General features: G+C 37.2%; 1 protein-coding gene across 1 annotated transcript; it reads left to right on the forward strand.

Moving 5' to 3' along the window:
* Nucleotides 1-10,022: 10,022 nt before the first annotated feature.
* On the forward strand, nt 10,023-18,207 carry LOC135686039 (uncharacterized). Its single transcript, XM_089108861.1, has 2 exons — nt 10,023-10,424; nt 17,419-18,207. The coding sequence occupies exons 1-2, from the start codon at nt 10,421-10,423 to the stop codon at nt 17,958-17,960; spliced, it is 546 nt and encodes a 181-aa protein (XP_088964987.1). The 5' UTR covers nt 10,023-10,420; the 3' UTR covers nt 17,961-18,207.
* Nucleotides 18,208-19,569: the final 1,362 nt, after the last annotated feature.

Here is a 19,569-nt window from a genome sequence, read left to right on the forward strand (position 1 = left end):
AAAAGATTGTTATAAAAAGAAGGCTGACCAAAAGAAGGATCCAAAAACGGAGGCAGCAAACAGTGCTGAGGACTCAAATGCTGGTTCAGCAACAGCAACGAGTGAGATTGCATTGGCGGTGAACACAAGTGCATCAAAGAAAAATAAATGGTGGATTGATTCTGGCGCCTCAAAGCACATGACGCCAGAAAAGGCCAAAATGTTAAATTACACCAAATTCAGTAACCCCCTACCAGTGAAATTGGCAGATAACAATGTTCTGTATGCACATGGAAAGGGAAATCTAAGATTTCCAGTTTTTGATGGCACAAGGAAATTCAATCTATTTTTGGAGGACGTACTTTATGTTCCGAAAATAAAGAGGAATTTGTTATCATTGCCAATGATGACGCAACGAGGTGCAGAAGTTCGATTCAAGGAGGATGTTTGCATAGTTATTTCGAATGAACAAACATTGCATATTGGTCATAAAGATGGCAAATTATTCAAGCTGAATACTGAGGAGGTTTTTACCGCATATTTTGCTTCACCCAGAGCACGTGATAACTCTGTTAAACTATGGCATGAACGTTACGGTCACCTTGGGTACGACAACCTAAAGCTGTTGAATGAAAAGGGTATGGTGGAAGGTTTGAACCTAAAAGCTGATGAAAGTTTTGATCGAAACTGCCAAGGTTGTTTAGAAGGCAAGCAACATCGAAAGCCTTTTCCAAAGAAAAGCCAACGAAGAGCTACAGAAATACTAGAGTTAATTCACAGTGACGTTGAAGTCGTGAATGTTGATTCAGTGGGTGGCTCAAAGTATTATGTGACATTCACTGATGACTGTTCACGATTTACTAGAGTGTACTTCCTGAAGAACAAAAGCGACGTTTTGACGAAGTTTAAAGAATTTGTTGCTGTGATGGAAAACTTCACTGGAAAGAAAGTTAAAATCCTGCGATCTGACAATGGCGGAGAGTACGTCTCTGGAGACTTTAAAGAGTTCTGTGCTACTCATGGCATCATAAGAGAGGAAACAATTCCTATGTCTCCGCAGCAGAATGGAGTTTCTGAAAGGTTAAATCGCACGATAATGGAAAGTGCAAGGTCAATGCTGCACCATGCACATCTCCCTTTGAGATTCTGGGCTGAAGCCGTCAATACAGCTGTTTATCTTCGAAACAGAAGCCCAACTGTAGCATTGCATGGCATGACACCTTTTGAACGTTTTCATGGTCATAAACCTGATGTCAGCAACTTGAAAGTTTTTGGATGCAATGCACATGTACATGTACCTGACATGAAACGAAGCAAGTTGGAGAAGAAATCAGTTAAGTGCATATTCGTTGGATATCCAGCTACTTGCAAAGGATATAAGCTGTATAACATTAAAGAAGGAAAAATGCTGAGAAGTCGTGATGTGGAATTTCTTGAGGAGGATTTCGATCGTTCTTCATTTGAGACCACTAAAGCTAGTGATTACAAGTTACTATTCAATTTTGACGAAAATGCAGACAATGATGAACAAGTACAAGAAATTCGAAGATTCTCAAGGGTAAGAAAAGTTCCAGAAAGGCCAGGTACAATAACAGGAGAATGGTGGCAACATGAAGATTTGGACTGTGCAAATATTGCAGTGCAGGACAGTGAAGAGCCTAAAAGTCTACAAGAAGCATTGAACAGTAAATTCGCAACACAGTGGAAGGACGCCATTGACAGTGAATATGAATCATTAACCAAGAACAACACTTGGGAGCTAGTTGATTTACCACCTGACAAGAATGTTGTGGGCTGCAAATGGATTTTTAAGATCAAGAGGAATGCAGATGGTAGCTTCAATCGATTCAAAGCACGCCTAGTGGCTCAGGGTTTCTCCCAAGAAGAAGGAACTGACTACAATGAAGTGTTTGCACCTGTTGCGAGGTATAACTCAATTCGAGTAGTTCTAGCTGTTGCCAACACATTAGATCTCGAGCTTCACCAAATGGATGTTAAGACTGCTTTCTTAAACGGCATACTCGAGAAAGATATTTACATGGCACAGCCCGCTGGATGCGTAAAAGAGGGCGCAGAAGGAAAGGTTTGCAAGTTAAAGAAAAGTCTGTATGGCCTGAAGCAGTCGGCTAGATGCTGGAATATGGAAATCGATAGATTTCTAAAGGATTCTGAGTACAAGCAGAGCAATGCAGATTCATGCATATACACAAAAGTGGTGTCCAGCAATGGAAATCAGGTATCATTTTTGATTCTTTCATTATACGTTGATTATATCCTGATTGCTTCCAATGATAGCCAATTGCTTGTGAAGGAGAAGCAGATGTTATCACAAAGATTTGAAATGCCAGATATGGGACCTGCGATGCAATGTTTAGGAATGCTTATTGAGCGCAGTCGAGAAAATAGAACTCTCTTTGTAAATCAGAAGGCATATCTAGAGAACGTCCTTAAAAGATTTGGTATGACTGACTGTAAGCCAGTCTCTACACCTATGGAACCTGGAAAGGTATACACGAAGCTATCTGATGGTGAAAAAGCGTTTGACAAGAAAGAATATCAAGCAGCAATCGGATCATTAAACTATGCCATGATTGCATCAAGACCAGACATATGTTTTGCTGTAGGAGCTCTGAGTCAGTTTATGTCAAACCCTTCTTTAGATCATTGGCAAGGAGTTAAGAGAATATTCCGTTACCTGAAAGGAACACTTGACTACTGCCTTACGTTTGACGCAAACAATGCAAGTTTAAAGTTACAAGGGTATTCTGATGCAAATTGGGCTGGTGACGTTGATTCAAGACGATCTACTTCAGGATACATGTTTCAACTAGCTGGTTCTACAGTTTCATGGAGAAGTCAACGGCAGAGTGTTGTTGCGCTGTCAACGACAGAAGCTGAGTACATCAGTCTCAGTACAGCTACGCAAGAAGCTATCTGGCTTCGAAGATTGATAGAGAGTTCAGGAATTGAAACATCGGGACCCACAACAATATTCGAAGACAACCAAGGAGCAATCGCTCTATCAAAGAACCAAACCAGCCACTCACGAACAAAGCATATAGATATAAAGTACCACTTTGTTCGAGATGCTGTGGAAAAGAAACAAGTAAATCTAAAGTATTGTCCATCAGAGGAAATGATTGCAGATATCCTTACTAAAGGACTGCCTAAAGAAAAGTTTGAAAAATTGCGAAACTTGATGGGTCTTAGATTTAAGGACTAAGAGAAGATACTCATCAAGGGGGACTGTTGAACAATAATTATCTTTTGTTATATTGATTCGTATCTACATCCGCTTCCTGTTCCGCAAAAGCGGTTATACATCATGTGACTGGAATGAGTTTTGAGTGTCTCGCTTGCTGAAGTTGTGCTTGCTATTATTATTGAGTTTTGTTATGTTGTCAGATATACACTCGTGATTTCTTTACGCTATTTCTGCGAAACTCGACATAGCTTTAAATTAACATGACACATCTTTGAAAATAGATAAAACGATAATTAAACCAAACAAAGAACAAAAACTTCTTGGAATAAGTATTGATAATAATTTGTCGTTCAAAGGACACGTACAATCGATATGCAAAAAGGCCAGCCAAAAGCTACATGCTTTATCCCGAATCTCCAACTACATGGATGATAAAAAAGGAAAACAGACAATGCACGTCTTGATTTTATCACAATTTAGCTACTGCCCTTTAATTTGGATGTTTTGTGATCGACAGATGAATAACAGAATAAATAGAATTTATGAAAAGTCTTTGTGTCTTGCCTATGATGACTATGAATCAAGCTTTCAAACTATTCTTGTAAAAGACAACTCGACGTCTATCCATGATAGAAATTTGCAATTGCTTCTTACAGAAATATATAAAACTTTACATAATCTCAACCCAGGTTTCATGAAAGAGATCTTTACTGAAAGAAATACATGCTATAATCTTAGAAACATATCCCGAATATCGCTATCAAAACCAAAATCAAATTTTTATGGTATAGAAAGTACAACCTTTATGGGATCCAAGCTCTGGCAAGAGCTTACAAATGACATCAAAACATCTTCTAGCCTCGCAATATTTAAGAAAAAGATTAAAACTTGGAAAGATACTAAATGCAACTGCAGACTATGCAAACCTTACGTTGCGCAGATTGGATTCTTGAAATAGTCATCGAATAATTGTATATTTTAATCTAATGAGTCATTCTTTTAATTTGTACATTTCCTATAACTGTGTTGAATATTAAAAAAATAATAATGTATCAGGTATTTATGCTCGATATGCTTTCATCACCTCTAAGTGCTACCCCGGTAATCTTAGCTTGCACTCCTTGATACTTACCAGACATATTCGCTGCTCCATCGAAGCTGTCCCCAACACAGTTGACAATATCAATCTTAAGCCGATCTAGAGTGGTCTTGAGCAAATTGAACAATTCTAAACCGCTGGTACCACCTGCTTTGACAACACTCAAAAGCCTCTCATGGACAGATCCTTTGTCTGCATAGCACACAACGATAGAGCATTGATCTTGGCCACTGATATCTTGAGTTGTGTCCATCTGAATGGAATAAATTTTGGCCCCTTTTACTTCATTGGCAATTTTCTCTTGAATCATGTTTCTGAACATCTGTAGCAGAAAATTTACTGTTGAAATTTACTAAGAAAAGTGACAAAACTTCCTCGTCCAACATTGCCTGCATTATCTATCAATGAATTCCTTTTCTTTGCAGCCTTGCTTCGCTCTGTAACTTTTCTGATGTGCTCTTGAAGTGAATTGTTAAACATAGCCACCAATTTTATCACTTCCAAGAAGTTTTCATGGTTTACATCATCATCTTGGAGGCTCTATGCAGATTCATTTCTTTTTCCCCTAAACGCAACCCCTTGCTTCCCCAATGTTTTGATTACTTAAATGATTCTAACAAGAACTGCAGGTCGTTGCTCCACTTGGTGCCTGTGCCTCTAAATGGCTGGTCCCTGAAATAAGCGTTGGATTGACCCAGATTTCGACTGCTAAATCATGTAGGCTTTCACTGCCGAGGTGTGCATTTTTTAGATCTCATGTCCCTTAAGCCGTGTATAAAGGTGTTTTCTGTCTAAAACACTCACTGAAAAGGGAACCTCGACTGTTTTGCAAAAAGCAAGTCAGATGATACAAAATAGGCTACCATGCTCCTGTAAATAACTGACCCATTTTCTGGTCCTGGTGTCCTTGCAAAGACAAGCGATTATAAGCGATAGCATGGTAGAAGGAAATTCTTTGCGTCGGCTGGCAAATGTGTTGCTTGAGAAAGCCGATCAGCTGAGATGATGAGGGTCGAATGAAACAAGGAGGCGCAGAATCCTGAGAAGCTGCATAATTTGACACTAACTCTTAACGAGCCATGGTTGTCATGGTTGCCTCTCCATCGGGTGAGGCAACGCAGTATCATAATCTCTAGCTGTCCAGTACGAGAAATTTCAGAAGGCCTTATTACGCCTTTGGAGACTTTGCCGTGAAGGGCCTTTTCTAATTATTTTCGTTATTCTTGAGTTGCTGGACACCCTCAGCAAGGGTCATTAAGGGCCCCTTTTCTGTAGAAAATCTTTTCAAAGTTATTCAATATGAGATAGTAGTAGCTAGTGCAGTGGCGTAACGCACATGTATGCGCTTAGAGCAACTCCTAAGGGCCCCCGGGCAGTGGTACTGATTACCTACTACTACTTCTACTACCCCAAACTTACTACTGTTACTGATTTTCACTAATCAGTGCAAATGTGTAGCAGTAGTAATAGTTTGCTGCATAACTTAAGAAGACCCTACCCTTTGGGGGCCCCTAGGAGTTGCTCCAACCCCAACCACTGTGCGTTACGCCACTGCACTAGCTACTACTACCTTAAATAATATAACTTGGAAACAATTTGCTACAAGAAAAGGGGCCCTTTGTAGCTCTTGCTGAGGGGGGCCCAGCCCGGTACCCCGACCAGCCAGTCAACCCCTGCCTCAACCCCAGCTTTTTAGATAAGGTTTAAATCTTAGATAAGGTCACTTCGAATGTCGCTACGTGACCCTCCATTAACGAAGCCATCAGTTTATCTGCCAAGGGCATCTTCTTTGTCCATCGTATATTTGTCGCCTTTTTTCACGACAAATACACTGTATTGTGGCAAAAAACATTCCCTTTCAAGGTATTTCCCTGATAGATTGATAACGGCAATGAGTACTCTTACTTTTTCCCTTAATGGCATTTGTCTAACTGAACTCTTTCAATGTCTTAAATAAGCAGACCGATAAATTGTTAGAAATGATTTCGACCCTACCGCCCTTCTGATGAAAAAGTCGGTGTAAAGCTGCAAGATAATTTTTTTGAATTGCCTTTGTTTCTACCGCCCCTCTTATGAAAATGTGGGCTTAAAACTCTCTAATATAGGCCTCGCTACTAGATTTAGGTCCCTTTGCTGCCTTCCATTGAATCTCCTCATCTTTTATTTTCGAGGTTTTCCCAAAGCTTCAGAGGCGGACTGGCAGCAAATCTCTCGGGTTGCTATATACAGAAAAGGGGCCCGTACTACGTATAATGTAAGCAACAGGGGCGTTATGGCTCCTAGAAAGGGGCCGGGAAAAAAATCATCATAAGGGGGCCCATTCTTGTTAATGATATCTCCAATCACAAACCCAAGTTGCCAAAAATGATATGTACCTGGAGACCATGCACCTATGAATGTGTTAAAAAGATACCAGTTTTTATCATCTTTAATGGTTAATCTGCTATATTTGCGGGGGTGTAGCCCCTTTTCTCTAACCATAGTTACTTTGAGACTGCAAAAAATGAGGAAAAAATCCAATGCTGTATTGTACAGTTGATACTAACAAAATTGCAACACAACACTTATATGCACTGCGAGCTCGCTTCGCAGAAAATTTTTCCGGCCACGCCCTTTAAAGTAGCTTGAAACACGTTTCAGAATGTATTTAACAGTAGTTTACCTCGTTTTACAAATTTTTAGGCATACTTTGTTGCGTCTGTCCCCTCAATGATTGGCTAATATGAACAATAGGTCTTCCCGCCTTAACGGATAACGGATTACGATGCTTGCTTTGGCTGGCCTAGCTGCGGTAGTGGTCGACATTTGAAACTGCGAGCAAAAAGCTATGGGGAATGGCAAGAAGATTTAATTACTGGAAATGAAGGATGATAATGGAAGCACTTCTTTTTTGCTGTTAGCTTACCTGTCGCACAAACCAAACAGAAAACAAATTTTTTCTACCCACAGCTTCATTACAACGGCCATTTGATTCAAAAGCTCCGGAATCGAAGTTGTCTCTGATTGGTTTAAATCGTTTAATTATCGATCAAGCTCAACGGTGCGTGAATTTCACTCCCATGAAAATAAAATTGAGCACAATAGGAAACAGACTGCCTTTAAGAGGACCCATAGACCTCGAGGCCCTGGGACAGTTTGCCCCTCCTTGCCCCCTCTCAGGAGCCCTGTTCATATTCTACTCATCTCTTTCACAGTTGCCTGTTTGCAAATGTTGACCTCCTCTAATTCTGAACTGTGAACTTGAGTATAAATGTAAGTGAGGCTTTTTCTCACCAAAGATTTTGTCCATATTAGATATTTCCTTGGATTTTATAAACTCACTTGAAAGGGGCCCACCGAGAAATTTCCTGGTGTCCCTTCTAGCCACAAAGCCCCTGGTAAGGAATACTGAAATGTTTTCTTTCTAAGGATTTTATCTTCATTTCTGCGACTTGTATTCTCTTGAACATAGATATCTTTGAAATTAACTGGGCTATTTTCTCGAATTTATCTACGGAGGGCCCGGTTATTATGAAGTTGAGAGGGCCCGGGTTGCGATCGCAACTTAGCATGCCTGCTAGTCCGCCACTGCAAAGTTCCTTATCTTCTGAATCCATTTGGCGCTCTTGTGAAGGTACTGGACGTAAAGCTCTCTAACAACGTTGCTGGATTAATTTTTTGTTCAACCCGTTATTAAGATCATGACAATGGCGTGTTGCGCACCTGTGAAAACTTTGTGCTGTTCACGGACTTGGTCTTCCGATCTATTTTTCTATATTTCAAAAAAATGGAATTAAATAGACAAGGCCTAACAGAAATTTATTTCCAAAACTTTGTCTGGGGTTTAGAAGAAGCAAAAAATCTTGGGGATAACCGTGGAGAAGTTTTAAATGAGGGGACTTGACTAATTGAAACGTATTTGCACAGCTTTTTTCAGGGGGTTCAAAATGAACAGAGCATCTTAGGTGTGTTTGTATCCGGAATTCTTTCTTGGGCGACCTTTATTTTTGTCTCCTCACTCAGGGGCAATCGAATTTTTAAAATGACATTTGCTCACATGGCAATTATCTGGGTTGATATAATGGAGTCTGAAATTTTGCATAGGAAAATATGTTTGGGAGCAAAATATTTACTTCTGTTATAGTTAGATAGCTCAAAACAATTTATTTTTCGCAATTATAAAAACGATTTCAGCATTAGCTCACGAGTTTAAAGATTAGACTTGAAAATATTTAGAGGAAATACGAACAGAAATCATTTTATACCAACTTTCTCTTGAAGTAAAAGTACAAATATGTGCCTGATTGTTATTCTTGGGAATATGTAGGCGAAGGAGATGAATCAACGAGCACCAAGAGAAATTATCTGAACTAAATTTGGATTGGCTTCTGAATAAACATAAGTAAGGACTTAAAGATTATTTCTTTTAGTATTTAGTTTATGGAGTTCCTGTCTTGAAAACGAAATGTTCCAATGGTCACAAGAACCTTTGTAACATTTACTAAGTAAAAAGAAAATAATTGTTAAAAGTTATAATTTTTTGTTAGCAAGGTTTATTTAAGCATGATTTATGCAATAACATACACACACATTATGCAATTAATCTTATATTTTCAGACAAGCAAATTTCCATAACTCAACCCAAACTGCCCTCTCATTCCTTCTTTTATTAATATAAACGACTTTGAGAACAAACTAGATCGAGTTTAATTAGCACTAGATAGGGTTTTTCATTGATGCGTTTCATTACGAAATCATGAATAAGAAAGAGTGACCATTTGAACCCGCCTTGTCAGACAAAAACTTTAGCACACGCATATTTTTTATAAGAAACCGTCTTTAAAAAACTAATTAGTGGTAAAAACTAGGAACCCACAGTACTTGGTAGTCTCAGACTCCATCTGGTAAACATCGACTGGAAGTAACTTTTTTAAATTGATTAAATTACCTATTTCCATAAAATATAGAATGAAACCAACTGTGTTTTCTGTCCTCTGTTAACGTACGCTATTTTGTAAGGTATTTATTCAAACTGGCATTTAACAAACATGTAAAAGTTTTAGCAAACCAAAAATTAAGAAAATGAGTACTTTTCTCGAACTTAGTTGCTTAGAATAATTGACAGCCAAATATAAGCAAAATTGGACAACAAATATCTTCCAAGGCATACTTTAAGTGAACAAGCTCTAAGTCAGACATCACCCATAACATAACATCTCCATAGCCATAGATGTTATATACCATATCCCGGCTAAAATGTGCCAACTCAGTCAGAATACCTTTTTATGGAAAGGATAAAGTCTGTTCAGTATTGGGGTAGCAACAACCTTTTTCTCTCCGGGAGTTTTCGTCCCAGTAGTATTGTGGAGTAGTTCTTATTGTATTTTATTGTAAAATATTGTAAAGTGTAGACAGTAATATGTACTGTAACTTTTTATTGGATTATATGTACATCAAAAGAACAATAATGCTTCTGGAAAACAATTTTTCAGAAAATATACAGCCAATTGCCAACGGTTGATGCAGTTCGCCCCCTCTAGACATGTCTGACGTCATTGGTATTAAAATTGACTGAGAGAAAATGGTAGACCGCAACAATTCACGGTTTGATTAATCCATTGTTTGAAATTAGATGAGTGTGCAATCCCATTACTTTGAGCATGTTTTCTTGAGTGGGAACGCTCATTAAGCATGTTTGCTTTGTGTTGGACATCGCTATCAATCGCGGATAAAACTTATTCGTTTTGTTTGAATTTCGATGACTTCTACGCGTGGTTGAATAACAAAGTGGACCTAACAAAGGAAAGCAAAGGAAAGGAAAAGATGTTTTCAATATAACGCATCGCTCAAATGGTTTCCGTGTTTGCCGATTAGAAACCATTGTGTTTTGTCAGTCTAAACAGACTGCAGGGAAATTCGTCCTCGGCACGTGGAATATTTTGATTCTGGCAAAGTTGCTGTCAAAACCGTCGTCTGGTTTCGTCGGTTACGCCCTTGGTCATTACATCGGAAATGCCTGCTATATAAAGAATCCAAAGCAACCGTTTTATCAGTTATAAGTGGTAACATTCAAGTCGACAACAGAGTCTTACAACGCAGGCAACTGGGTATTTGCTGTCACTTCTGAAATAATCCAGTTCAAAACACATTTTCTAAAAATGGGTTTGTATAGCAATTTTTCAACCCCATCTTAATTTACAAATTTAGTTTTATTTTTGATGCATCTACATTATGTGACTGTTGTATTAAAAGACACGACTGGATGGATGAACAAGACGCTAGTTTGCTCTTTTTGTAACTGCGTTTGAAAATGTGACGAAGATACCTTACGAAAAGGTGCCGGAATATTGATCATATGTCGCACCGAATTTGTCGTACAAGATATCGTACAAAATATCAACATGTCGTACCAGTAAGAAAAACAAGGTTGACGCTAGAGAAAACTAGTGTGTTCGTCGCTTGACAAAATTATGTAAAACAGATGCCTGTTTTAAATTAATACTGGCTCTGTAGCAACTTGTAAGTTTTGGCTATCGAATCAGTTATCGCATGCATTCCACATTTGAATTATATGAAAACTGTACTTCGCGATTCAAATTTTCAAGGTATCTACTTAAGACATTTGTCTCTAGGAAACAGCCCTTGCATTAGTTGTTTCCTCAACTGATAATGGTCACTCCTTAAAAATTACGAATACAAGATTTCTAGCCTGAAAATTATATTCACTTGCCATTTTCGTTTTTTCCAAACCATTTATTCAACGGGTTTAATGCTTCCTCAGTTTGGAAGCTTAAACCGTCAATGTAAATATTTCATTGCTCTTCTTGATTTTAAAAATAATTAGTTTCGAAGTGATTATCTTATTAACAAGTGAACTTCATCAGTGACTGCTTCTTTTCAAGTCCGTATTCTATATTGTTTCACTTTGCTAGCGTCATCGAATTTCTTTCGTATCAATAACATGACTCATAGCCGGCAAAATACCGCGGAAGGAACACCTTTTAATCATTTCAATCGGTAAGGAATACTTGCTCTGTGTACGAAACGAAATGACTGAAAGCATATACATAGTTTAAGACAAATAACTCGCGGACAAAGAGTTCTATTCGTTCTTGTTTCAACACTTTCCTGATTCTATGTATGAAGATATCGTGAAAGCAACAGACGGAAGCAACAGACATCAAAGCAAGTGTTTTTTAAATAGAAAAAACTAGTTTATTAGAGAATAGTACTAGGCTGAAGAGAAATAAAGAGACTGTAAAATTTGCATTTTTAATAAAAAGAGATCATAACTTTTTACTTGGGTTCCCAAAACATATTTTTTAAATTGGACCCGCATGTGTTTTTTCGTGACGATCTGCGTTTATACCCTTACAAGATTAAAAAACGTCAAAACACTTAAGGAATTCTAGGTCCCAAATATAAGAAACCAACAAAGAAACTTTTAGTACAAAAACTCCAAATTTGGATGGCAAATTAAGAAACTTAGTGCTTCGTGCCGATCTAAGTTTTTTTAAATAAAAAACGTATAATGCATCGAGTTGCTCAATTTGGTACAATTCTGTTTCACAAAGGTTGAAGTGCTGTCATTAAGTTTTATAAGTGTCGTGAGTCAAAACCATAAATTTCGGCAGGTGAAAATCGATCTATAGAGCATGATTTGATTCGATTTGATTGCCTTTTAAGTAGGCGGTGGGTGGAGGGTGGTGGTTTGCCTCCTCTGTTTTTCTCGTTTTCAAATAAGGTTCTATACAACCTTGCTAGGTATGATGAGGGTAATTGCTATTAGTGGCTAATTCACACATGGCTAGTTTTCTCTGGTTTACTTCTTACTCTTAACTTTGCAAGTTTGCATCCTGCGTTTCGAAAAAGTTCAATGGCGAATAAAGTGAGTTGAGTTTTTTAACCAAATAATTCCTCCTATCAAACTATCAAACTCCCTAGAACAACAGCTGAAATTAAAGAGGTCTGCGCAGCAAAGTATTTTTGTGAAAGCCAAACCTTTTCAAAATATATAATGATAAATAAAACCAATTAAGAGGTGACGTCTGTTTGTACGATGTATTTGGACTATACAAGCTGGCATTTCTTGGTTATCTGATTGATTTTGTGACGTTAAAGTCATTAAAACCAGGTTTAGAAAAGATTCTCCTGATAAAATTGTGTTTTAAAACCTTGGCAGCTTCCTTTTATTGATTGGTCCAAGAATTGTGTTTGCGTGCAATTTGCCGAGGTACCAGAGTCCATAATTTTAAGTGCAAAAATTGAGAAGATTGGGCTTGAGTCTTTAGAGCGTTATGAAAGTTATGAAAAACAAAATTGAAAGTTATGAAAGACAATGCCTCTCTTTTCAAACGCCTCTTTGGGATTGAAATTTTACAAACTGTGCATCGTTTTTCTAGTGGTTTGATGTTAAAATGCCAAGAAAGCACCAAAGCAGACACTACAATTGTACCCAATCATTCTTCATAGTACTCCGTAGACCTCGATACTTATTATTTATATCTCTATCTTCTGTTGCCTCTTACCTTTCAGTCTGACGTTTTATATACTATTAATCTACGCAAACTAGATATTTCTACCAATCGGCATTTAGAAAAATAGGATACAAACTTTACGTCAAATATTTTTATGAATAAAATGTCTTCACGGATTAATAAATGTCATTAAGTTGTTCGTTTGCACCGGTGAATAGCTTGAGTCAGCCAATGATTAGCCTGAGGCCAGCCCAAAACCTGCACAAACATTATTTACGCAAGCAACTCTATGAATCAACAACAAGAATTTGCTGAACTGCTATATTAAACGAGCTGGCATGAATGGAAATCCCAACAGAGTGGTGGCAATACATGGATGCAAAAAAGGATGTGAGATTTTAGAAACATTAGGGTCTTACGACTCGGGGAATATTTAGAGATTTGCCATGGAGTTATGCAGCCTCGAACAAGACCCTCTTAAAATTAACAGATCCGATTGAAGAGACGCTCTGCCTTAGAGTTTAGGAAGGTCTACACAGGCTCAACTGGCAATATTCACCAGTGTATTTCAGGTTTTCTGCCCAACTGATTAATTCTTTGAAATATAAGAAAACTCAACAGCTCCTTTAGAATGATAGCAGATGAAAATTTATTTGAAAAGTCTTTTTCTTCTTTACCTGTTTTGAATGGATCCAGCCTTTAACTAATTATTATTATTATTATTATTATTATTTTTATTTTGTACATGTACAAAACGTACAAAACGTAAAGCATGTACAATATAGCGCTTGCTGGTTGTTACTCTTCTTGATCTCAAAAATGCCTTTGGCGAAGTACATCATAATTTGATACCCACTATACTGTCTTATCATCACATCCCTGACAACATACAGCTTCTTATCTCTAGCCTTTACACCGATTTTAAAACCTCTATCATCACAAGCCACTATAATACTCCTGCTATTCTAGTCCGTCGCGGTGTTCTTCAAGGCGACTGCCTCAGTCCTCTACTATTTAATCTATGCTTCAACACATTCATACAGTACATAAAAGCTGAAAAATACAAACAGTTAGGTTTCTCCCCACATGATCAGAACGACCGTATGTTTCAACCAGTCCATTGGTTTCAATTCGCAGACGATGCTGTCGTTATCACCAGCAATGAGAAAGAAAACCAACTTCTACTGAATTGTTTCACTCGCTGGTGCCAATGGGCTAGCATGATCATACGTGTCGATAAATGCATCACTTTTGGAAAAAAGAAGTTTTCCACACGTTCTCTTCAGTATCAACCTAAGCTTTTCATAAACAACAAATCTATCCCATCTGTCTCGAATGGAAACTCTTTCAAGTACCTCGGTCGTCAATTTGACTTTGAAATGACAAACCAAGAACATAAATCTTATCTTTTATCACCACTGTGCAACATGCTCAAATAAATCGATTCCCACTCTCTTCATGAAAAAAATAAGCTGCTTCTTTATCACAACTTAGTTCTTTCTAAAATCTCTTGGAACCTTACTGTAGCAGATCTTTCGAAGACGTGGGTTGTCGAGAATCTTGACAGCCTCGTATCCAAATACATCCGCCAGTGGCTCGACCTCCCAATAAGTGCTACCTTGAGTAGCATTATTTTTTCAAGAAGACCAGTTTGTACTCAGCCTAACTTTACCATCCGCCAAATTCCTACAGTGTCAAAGTATTTTAAGCAACGCATTGAAATCTTCACCAAACGATAACATTCGTTCTTTATGGAAAATTACCAGCAGTAGCACAAATATACAATATGATATATGTAGGAACACGAAAGAAGCATTAAAGGCTGTCCAGCAAGAACATAAAGATCGTCTGCAAAACACTCTAACTTCCCAAGGATCTTTATTATCACATCTTTTTAACTAGGATCTTCCACAAATAAACAAACTTTGGTCCAAGGTGCAAAGTAGCATGCCTCAGAATATTTTCAATTTCACCATAAGGTACCTAAACAATACCCTTGGTACACAGAAAAACTTGAAAAAGTGGAACTTGAGCCAGACCTCTGACTGTTCTTTCTGTTTTCTGCCAGAAACCCTGTCAATGAATCTACCATCTACGCTGATATACCCGGTTTTTTTTCACCATCAATCATAACTGGAGAAAACCTTCGCCCTGATCTTCTCTTGAGGAATAACAACAATTACCTCTACAGAGCTAACTGTTGGCTTCGAATCCAATCTTGACACAAATGCTACAAGAAAACACAGCAAGTATGCTCCTCTCTTATCTGGTTTTCAGAGGCAATTCAAGTGTGTCTCCTTTTTTAATCTTTCTATGAGCTCTCTTGGCATCTTCGGCAATTCCTGTAATTCATTCTTCAAAATGTGTGACTCTCTCTCCATCGATCAGCAACAAAAACGGTATCTCATTTCTAAACTCTCCACCATTGCCATCCGTACTACGTTCTACATATTTTGTTGCAAAAATAAACAATGGACAAATCCGGAATTACATTCTTTTTAGCTTTGGTTATTTTATTTTTTTTTCTCAGTTTTTCCTTTTAATTTACGATTGTTATAGTATTTTCTTGTAAAACCAGGCTAGCCAATTGCAAATTACCCTGTAATATTGGGATTTGTAATTGTAGTTTAAGTTAAATTGAAAATGAAATGTTTCCATTATTATTATTATTATTATTATTATTATTATTATTATTATTCATTTCATTGTATCCGAGATGTATTCATATATGCTGACATTCCCGCTTATTTATCACCATGTATCATAACTGGCGATTCGTTCCGTCCCGACATGCTTATCAAAACTGCTTTCAAGTGTCTGTATGTCTTCGAATTAACTGTTGGGTTCGAGACTAACCTGGATATTAACGCTTCGCGTAAAGCTGAGAAGTACCGTTCCCTTCTAAAGGAACTACGCCCTAAGTTCAAAAAAGATAGATAGATAAACTTTGTTAATCTATCTATCAGCTGTCTCGGTATCTTTGGTAACTCCTGTGATTCTTTCATCGATATGTGTGACGAACTAAAACTTGACTACCAACACCGTAATTTTATAATTGAAAAACTGTCAGCAATAATTATACGCACATCCTATTATATATTCTGTATGCCCAATAAGACTTGGACAAACCCTGAACTGCTTTCCTTCTAAAGATTCTTTGCACTCATATGATTTTATTTGAATGTTATAACTTTGTAAAATTAGTAAACTTGTTACCAGGCTAGCCGATAGTAATTACCTGTAAAGTGAGGTTACTGTTGTAAGTAGAAGAATATAAAATAAAAATGTTTTCATTATTATTTTTATTATCGATTTCTTTAAAGTAGGCGTAAAATATATAAGTAGCTACATTACAGCTAATCGATATAATTATCTAACGACAATGATATCTATATGTACATTTGATATATGTTTACAGACGCGTTTTTTAAAGTAAGTAAAACAAGATCCATTCAAGGGGCAACTAACAGGTAGATCTCAGTCGTGTTCTCAAATAACGCAAAAAAGTGGTCAAAAAGTTTTTGTAATTGAATAATGGCTCCTTTAAGTTTCAAGTCATGTTTTGCAATCGCTTCTTTACTTTTATTCAAGTTACCAAAATACGTATTTGCAGCTATATAATTAAGATTTCGATTTTGATTTCATTCAATTATTGCCTGTTGTCACATTTTGCAAGGAATAAATGCATCACGACCGTATTTAAAAGATTTTGCACATCATTGGCTAATAGACGATGACCCTGTGACGTTTTTCAGCATATTCCAGTCACCTGGAGGTTAAGGCATTAAATCCAACAACCACCCCAATCCTCATCGATTATCCGCCCCTGAACTTTCTGTGGGAAAACTTTGAGCTTTGGTAGATTTTAGTATTTGCAGAGGGTTTAAAGAATGATGATTACAGTAAGATGTACCGTAAACATAAATGTTTAGCACTTTCTATATATCATATTTCACATTTTATATTTTACTCTTTTAACGAGGGTTACCCTTCAACAAGCTGGCTTTCAAGGGGCCCTCCGATAAAAACATTGATAACAAAAGATACTTAATAAAAGCTGTTAATTAAATTAAACTATAAAACCCTATTTACAATATTCAAAACCTATGTAAAATAACGTTGAAAATTTGCAATAAAATAAAAGTGAAAGAAAACAGTTAGAAATAGTTTTCTTGAAACTATACATTTTCTTGAAACTATACAGTCTGTCTAAACCGTGCCTTTTGTAAGATCACATCCTCAAAAATAAAATTGAAATCACTGCCGTAATATTCATTAAATCACTGCCGTAATATTCATTAAATAGCTGCCGTAATATTCATGAAATCGCTGCTGCAATATTCATTATATGGCTGCCGTGATATTCATGAAATCGCTGCCGTAATATTCATTAACTCGCTGCCGTATTATTCATTAAATCGCTGCCATAATATCTATTGAATGGTTGCCGTAATATTCATGAAATCGCTGGCATAATATTTATTAAATGGCTGCTGCAATATTCATTATATGGCTGCCTTAATATTCTTGAAATCAAAAGAAACAGAGCGTATGTTCATGCAGATATTTTATTGCATTTTATAACCTGTTGAATTTAAAATTTAACTTACAATACGTAGTCAATCTTCAAAAAAATCATCTTAAATGGCATATTTTCTAAGAGTCTTAATTATCCATAGGATTGGTATTCCTCGTGCTGATCAGTTTGTCAGCTATCGTTTCTGCCGTTGATCTCCATCGTGCAAAAATGGATTCAACAACAGTGTCGAAATATGTTTCACCGTGCAAGAAAAAAAGCCACGATGCTTATACTCTGTGCCGCAAAGAATTGGCTGTAACCGAGAAAGGACGACTGGCTTGTGCAAAACAGTATGTGGCTACTTTCCCAAAATGTTTCTTTCCCTCGTTAGACAGTAAGAAGTCGTGTGGGAGAATCCTTTTGGATTCTTTCGCTCAGTGTGTCCTGGAAAGTTTTTCTTATGGAGAAATCTTTGCATGCAATAACGAGAAAGATGAGTTTTTAAAGAAATGCACCTCAAAAAGTATGGAAGACGAGTCAGAAGTGTCCTTTATTCTGAATAAGAGAGAAAATGTGCAGGCGTGTAACGATTGCTACACGCATGACGAAATGTGCAGAACCATTGCAGTAGATAAACATAATCATGATTTCTGCATTACGGCCTTTCAAATTTGTAGAGAGAACAATAATTGTAATAAGTAGTGCGAGCATCGTGAACGTCGAAGAAGCAGAGGAAATATCTATCCCTCGCGGAAGGAGCCACATTTGTATGAAGATAGAGCAATATAAACAAAACCTAGCTCATTGCAAAAAGAAACCTTATTTATAAAAATATAAAGACGTAAACAATCTTCATGATAATTTGTGTCAGAATATTTACACATAACACGCGACCTTATTTAATGTAACTTTTATTTGGTTATTCCAGATGTTCTTGCGCCTTTGCTAAGTTTTGGATTTTTGTGTTGTCAACTTACTACCCTTAGTGCACCACCCAAGAGATTTTTTACATATAGGGAGCCAATAGAATCTAAAAAGCAATGCAATATTTAAGTGTAAGCAAAGTCGCATCGGGCCCCTATCTGGACGTCCCTGCCTTGATATGATTCTGAACACTGCTGTGCTCTTTTCAGAAATTTAAGGTTTTGTAAAATGTTGTATGAAATATAAGATAAGGGTGCACAACTTTTAATTATCCGTTGTGTTACCAATCAATGTGAGATGCACATTTGTTAATTTCTTTGAATAATGTAATATCATACAATTGTCTTTTCTCCCCACTTACATAAAGCAAGTTTATACCGTATTTCTAAAATTTGATTCATCACTCCTCACTGGCAGGCCTTCGTGCCATTTTTAAAGGGTAAATTCCACAGATTTTTCAACCGATTTTTCTTATTTCTTTTGATACTTACCTCGAAGGTTAGCTGGTCAGTATGTGAAACATCTGGCGCTGAATCAGCTATCCAATACTTTGACTTCTTGATCAAAGCATGCATTATTTAACTTAATCCACTTCTCCAGTAGTGAATGAGAAATGCACGACTGAGACTTCAACGTCCCTCGAATCTGCGTTTCTTGACATAGCATGTTCCATCAAAAAGGATCAAAATAGAAGTTCCATCATGACAAAGAATAGAAGTTCCAAAAGCAAAAATTCTTTGCAGTTAAGAGTGAACACTTACCCCATTATCAGCAAGAGATTACTACAGCCTTTGCATCTATTTCGTCATTGTTTTTCTTCTATTTAAGGAAAGGGACTTGTGAATAGACTGCCACGATTCCATAGGTAGACGAGTCTCAAGTAAATTTTATTTTTCTAAATGTGTGTGATTTTGATCATGAATGATAAATCTTTTTGGAAAAGTTTTCAGACCATTGAACCAACTTGAAACAGATTTTCATAAAATTTGGGGCCCCTAAGCGCTAAGGGTCTCTCGGCACAGTGCCCAGTGTGCCCAGTGGTTAATGCCAGACTGAGTGTGTGCAGAGAAAGGAGATCCGGGCTACAAAAGGCCCACTATTTTCGAGCTTGTCCTCTTTTATTTCAATTCAGTAAACCTGGAAATGGAATATATGTGATAATCGCAGATCTACGTTTGTGATCATCGCAGATCTACGTTTGTGATCATCGCAGGACATCGAAGATTACCTAATTCAAATAAAAACCATCAATTCAATACCTCCTTGACACAGTCTATGACTGGCGCAGACGGCAGCAGAAAATCGTAAGGCTTGAATTTTCCCGTTTATAGCAGGCTGTTGCAATTAAATAGTGCTATCTGGTATGCATCTGAGCTCTTGTACCCAA

This window comes from Rhopilema esculentum, chromosome 6, assembly GCF_057945365.1.
Source record: "Rhopilema esculentum isolate cy_ngs chromosome 6, ASM5794536v1, whole genome shotgun sequence".
Classification (NCBI taxonomy): Eukaryota; Metazoa; Cnidaria; class Scyphozoa; order Rhizostomeae; family Rhizostomatidae; genus Rhopilema; species Rhopilema esculentum.